At 35.8% G+C, this 5,270-nt stretch overlaps 1 protein-coding gene across 6 annotated transcripts in view; it reads left to right on the forward strand.

Annotated features, from left to right (window-relative positions):
- Positions 1 to 873: 873 nt before the first annotated feature.
- The window catches only part of mgarpa (mitochondria localized glutamic acid rich protein a), a 15,678-nt gene continuing 11,281 nt past the window's right edge, over positions 874 to 5,270 (forward strand). For 3 of the 6 annotated variants that reach the window (XM_016232312.1, XM_016232311.1, XM_016232313.1), the window contains exons 1-2: positions 874 to 1,093; positions 4,554 to 4,654. In XM_016232312.1, coding sequence (XP_016087798.1) covers positions 1,012 to 1,093; positions 4,554 to 4,654 — 183 coding nt within the window. In that variant the 5' untranslated portion in view covers positions 874 to 1,011. The remainder of the gene's footprint in view (positions 1,094 to 4,553; positions 4,655 to 5,270) is intronic. The other 3 variants (XM_016232315.1, XM_016232314.1, XM_016232318.1) reach the window with 2 other exon arrangements.

Genomic DNA, 5,270 nt, shown 5'->3' on the forward strand with positions numbered 1-5,270 from the left:
TTGACTCCAGCAAACATGAGTTGCAGAGATAGAAATATAAGTTAAATATATGGTTTAAAATTTTCCCCTTCAATTAAGTCTAATGATGTGATTTATAACCAAAACAATTACAGTATCATTCTTGTACTTTGTGTATGCTAATTAAGTAAATACCTATGGTTAATTCTTTCTACGGGATCAGACTTTTGAAAGCAACATTCAGTGACAACAAACAAGTGCTGTTTCAAGATTCAGTTTTTAATATTAAATAAGAGTCAGGTTAATGTGGTCAGGAAAAGCAAGTTGAAGATTTGAGTAAAAATATTGCCTTTGTACAGTGGAGAACACACATGGACACAAAACAACAAATATGTTGATGTTGGAGTTTGGTGCCCCCCAAAGGGAGAAATCCCCCACGATTTTTGCATGGTGGGTAAACACATTACTGCTAATAAATTGGCCACAGAGCTCTGGAGATTGTCTGTCTTATTAATCACTGCAGCTTTTCTATACACAGCAAAGCATACTATTAAACAGAATAGTATAATAAACATTCAACTGAAGCTAACAGTAGTTAGACATGTAACACAAAAAACATGCAAAATTCTGGTAACGTTAGTATTCAGTTATGAACCCTAGAAAACAACTATTAGAAAATGTTCTATATAGGTTCTTATTAGTTGTCTCACCGCTGTGAATGTTAGTGGAACGTAAGAATTGGGATAAAAATAAACAGAACCATACAATAACATTAGGGAAATGTTCTGTTATTGCTGGTGCCACGATAAAGCGTGGCTAAAAAGACTATTTGAGTAAATATAGATAGTTTTGCAATGCAAGTAGCATAAATTAAACAAACAATGTGGTTGGTAGCGTGCCACGGAATCCCAGCAGTGGGAGGACTCAGACAAGCGCTTTCTCCTCCCCTCATGTTCACTCCTCCCCTCCAACTGTCTCCGCACTTTCAGTCATTGATTGCGCCTCCATTGGACTCGTCTCGCACGCTGCTTTCCTCCTGTGGCAGTTTTTACGATGTTTGCGTGCAGAGCAGCCTGGCAGAGGTGTGGGCCTCTGGCGCGACAGTCCTTGTACCGCGCTCGGCTCAATAGAGATGGTGAGCTCCAGTGTATCTGTCTCGTAAAGTTTCATTTAGCCTGTAAATCATGTAATTTGCAGTGCGTTTTGGGCTTTAATTGTGATATTTCACGCTTTTCGACTATCGCTTGCAATTAAAATGTGCTTGAGCGAGCTGTATCATATTTTACAAAAACTAAAAAAAATTTGGGCAGATGGCATGTGGTTTAGGGTTAAGAGGACATGAAGGTCAGTCTCAACATCGGATCCTATTGGTGCTCCACATTTTTAAATGGCTTTCGAGATACGTTTTTAGTGCCAGACAGAAGTTACACGCCTACTATACTAACACATGTTGGCATTGTCATTTGCAGGGAACACAATGTACACATCTCAAACAGCAGCCTGGCACCAAGCACACAAAAATGTAGCCATCTTGGGCACTGCAGATCTGCACTAATAATCATTTTGCAGAGATGTATTATTGGGGAAAAAAAAAAAACATTGACCATTCGTGTGCATTTTAAACATTGCGAAAAGTTTGTTGTAGGCTCTTGAACTTGATTAGATTAATGATTGTTCTGTCAAATTCATTCCGGTCGTCACTAAATGGATTATGAAACACGAAATTGCGTAATAGGGAGTCAGTTGAAATTTGACATTTGGCATCATGGTGTAAGTATTCTGCTTGATTTGTGACCTTCAGTGCTCTAAGAGTGCCATAGCATGTTTCCACGTACAGCTCACGTGGTTGTTACGTGGTCGAGCTATAGACGCCTGCGCGCGGACCTATGGCTGCTGTATGGCAAGCCGTTTACATTTAATCCTTAAATCTTACTCTATTTTCATGCTACTAGTACATATTTTTTTAGATACTTGTATCCATTCCGTTAGGTACTAATATTATTTTTTTAGGTACTTGTACCTTTAAAATATATCAGAATTGTTTCATTAGGTATGCTACTAATAATTATTACACTGACTGATTTTTTTAAAAGTTGTACATAAAGCTAAAAGATTTTTAGAGTATGATTTGCAAGACTATGTAAAATTTTACCTAATTATTATGTTTAATTCAATGTTACTTGCTGTTCCTTTGTAATTATTTGTGAAATTTTCTAGCAATTCGGAGTGAAAAGTTTCACAGTAAATGCTATATTATTTTTTTCCAGTCTGAATACTAGTTTTAAACATATACTATTGCTTATGTATTAGATACTTGTACTTGTTTCAATAATGACTAGTAAGTATTCCATTGTTACTAGTATCACATTTTTGCCATTGACTTCTCTGGGGATCTGTCATAAAGTAACCAATTTGATTGTATTGGTTAAATGTATGTGAAAATCTAGGTTAGGATGTTTGTAATGCAGTTAATAACAATATTACATGAAAATGTTGAAATAAGCATAGATATAATCACACCGCCTGACCTGTCCACTAAATATCTCCTCAAATAGCCATGAGCGGATGGGACGGTAGGCCTACACTTGTCAGATACCACTTGCTTAAAGCCTTTCGTTGTAATTCTTGTTCGCTCAGCCGTTCCAGTATCAAGCTGTGATAAATCTTTTTGCGGAAGGAGATTTGCTGGTTAGTTGGGTTAAAAAGTTTATGGGTTTCAACAGACATGAGGTTGAGTAAATTATGTTGCAAATAGTGAACTTTTAATGTAGTTGTTAAAGTAAAAAAATATTATTGGACACTTAAACTTGTGGAATAAAATTAATATGACTGACTGCAAAGTGCAAACTAAAACTAAAAACATTGTTTTATTCATTAATTCATTGTTTTATGCTGCATCCACAGTATAAGACTAGTATAAGTCAGTATAAGACTAAGACTACTGCCATATTGTGAAGACATGAGGTTGAGTAAATTATGTTGCAAATAGTGAACTTTTAATGTAGTTGTTAAAGTAAAAAAATATTATTGGACACTTAAACTTGTGGAATAAAATTAATATGACTGACTGCAAAGTGCAAACTAAAACTAAAAACATTGTTTTATTCATTAATTCATTGTTTTATGCTGCATCCACAATATAAGACTAGTATAAGTCAGTATAAGACTAAGACTACTGCCATATTGTGAATTTTTTTTTTATTGGTAAATATTGTGTGAAATATGAGTTTACTTTCATTTATCTCTTGTTTGCGGTTGTTAAATGGTATTATGTAAATATAGGAATTATATCAGCTATTGTCAAACTAAATTAAGTGTTGCGTTCCTGTGGCTCAGTGGTAGAGCAGCGCAGAAGGTTGTGGGTTCGATTCTCAGGGAACACACATACTGGTAAAAAATGTATAGCCTGGATGCACTGTAAGTCGCTTTGGATAAAAGCGTCTGCTAAATGCATAAATTATTATTATTATTATTATTATTCATTATAAATTAGATATTGTCATCAGCATCTGACATTGAAAAAGTTACATTGGTTCCTAGTAGTCTAACTATGTATAGCCTGGATGCACTGTAAGTCGCTTTGGATAAAAGCGTCTGCTAAATGCATAAATTATTATTATTATTATTATTCATTATAAATTAGATATTGTCATCAGCATCTGACATTGAAAAAGTTACATTGGTTCCTAGTAGTCTAACCGAGCATGTATCGCTTTCCGTTTGGTTCACCCTTTGACTCCTGGGAAAGATTAACAGATTAGCTGGTATAAATAACACAGAGGTGTCTAGAACCTATTTACTCTAGCTGGGCATGAGTGACTGGATTATCTTAATGAGAGTATTGAATCTACTCCTTAAAAAGTCTACAAAGTTTGTGTCAGAATGATCTTTGTCCTCCAGTCCTGAATGATCAAACTTCACTGATGGTTTTCTAAATTTAAGTTGCTCCCTGCCCTCTAACTTTTTTTTAGGACAAGGAACTGTCAGCACTAAGGAGAGGTTTTTGATAGTCATTGAAGCATAGAATATAAAATGAAATAATTGGTGATTATGTAAGAAAACAGACAAAATAATGCATATGCATAATTCTTTTTATGTACTGAGAAATAATTTACTGATATGTATACCATTAAATAAACACACAACTGCTGCAGTAAAACTTGTATATAGAGGGTTACAAACCTGAATTTTCTATTTTATTTTGAGTCCACTTAGTACTTCACATCCATAGTGTAAAATGCTGTTCACTTAAGATTACCTTCACCATATTTTTGAGTTATGGAAATAACACAATGCATATCTAGATGAATGCTGAAAGGAATATTTACAGGTACCTAAAACCATTGCCCAGAATCCAATCAGGCAGTGACCTACTGGGCAGAGAGCAGCTCTGGTTTGACTGCCATGAAAGTCTATCTGTGTCAGACACTTTGACTAAAACATTATTATAAAACATATTTCAAAGTTATATTAAACTATTAACTTGATTCAATCTTGAAACTGAGAGAGGGAGAAAGTATATCTTACATTGTTGCCTCAACTAATAATGTGCACACATCCAAAATCTTGGTCTTACTCCTCTGTTCTCTGTGCAGTAGTTCCACGGAGGCTCATGTCGTCAGTTCCTGGCGGCTCCGGTGAGAATTTCCTTTATGTCGTTCTCTGCGGTGGAGCCTTCGCCGGTGCCGTGGCATATGTAAGTCTGATTAAAGGGGTCATATGATGCGATTTCAAGTTTTCCTTTCTCTCTGAAGTGATACAAGCTCTTGGTGCATAAAGAAGATCTGTAAAGTTGCAAAGACTAGTCTCAAATCCAAAGAGATATTCTTTATAAAAGTTAAGAATCAACCACGCCTACCTAAAACGGCTCGTTCTAACACGCCCCCACATATCTACATCACTATATTGAAATATTAGCATAATGCCACCCAAATGTGCACGCAAAGAAAGAAGGCGTGGTTTCAGGAACAGCAGTAGTGTTGATGCAGCCATGTCAGGGAGACGCTGTGTGTTTCAGTGCGAAAGCAAAAGCACTTTATTTGGCCTTCCGGAAATAGATGCAATTAGGAATCATTGGTTAAGGTTTATTTACAACAGAACAGCACAACCCAGATGTTCGAATTTGTGCAACGCATTTTATGGACGACAGTTTTTTTTAACCTAGAAGAGTACAAGGCTGGCTGTGCACAAAGGCTATTTCTTTAAAAAAAAGGGTAAATTCCGGCTTTGCTATGACAATCTGGCGCTTCTGAATCAGTGACTGTAAGTATGTTTTATTATTACTTTAAGTATTTGCTATTGACTGTTCAAAT

This window comes from Sinocyclocheilus grahami, unplaced genomic scaffold (genome assembly GCF_001515645.1).
Source record: "Sinocyclocheilus grahami isolate Dianchi unplaced genomic scaffold, SAMN03320097.WGS_v1.1 scaffold409.1, whole genome shotgun sequence".
Lineage (NCBI taxonomy): Eukaryota > Metazoa > Chordata > Actinopteri > Cypriniformes > Cyprinidae > Sinocyclocheilus > Sinocyclocheilus grahami.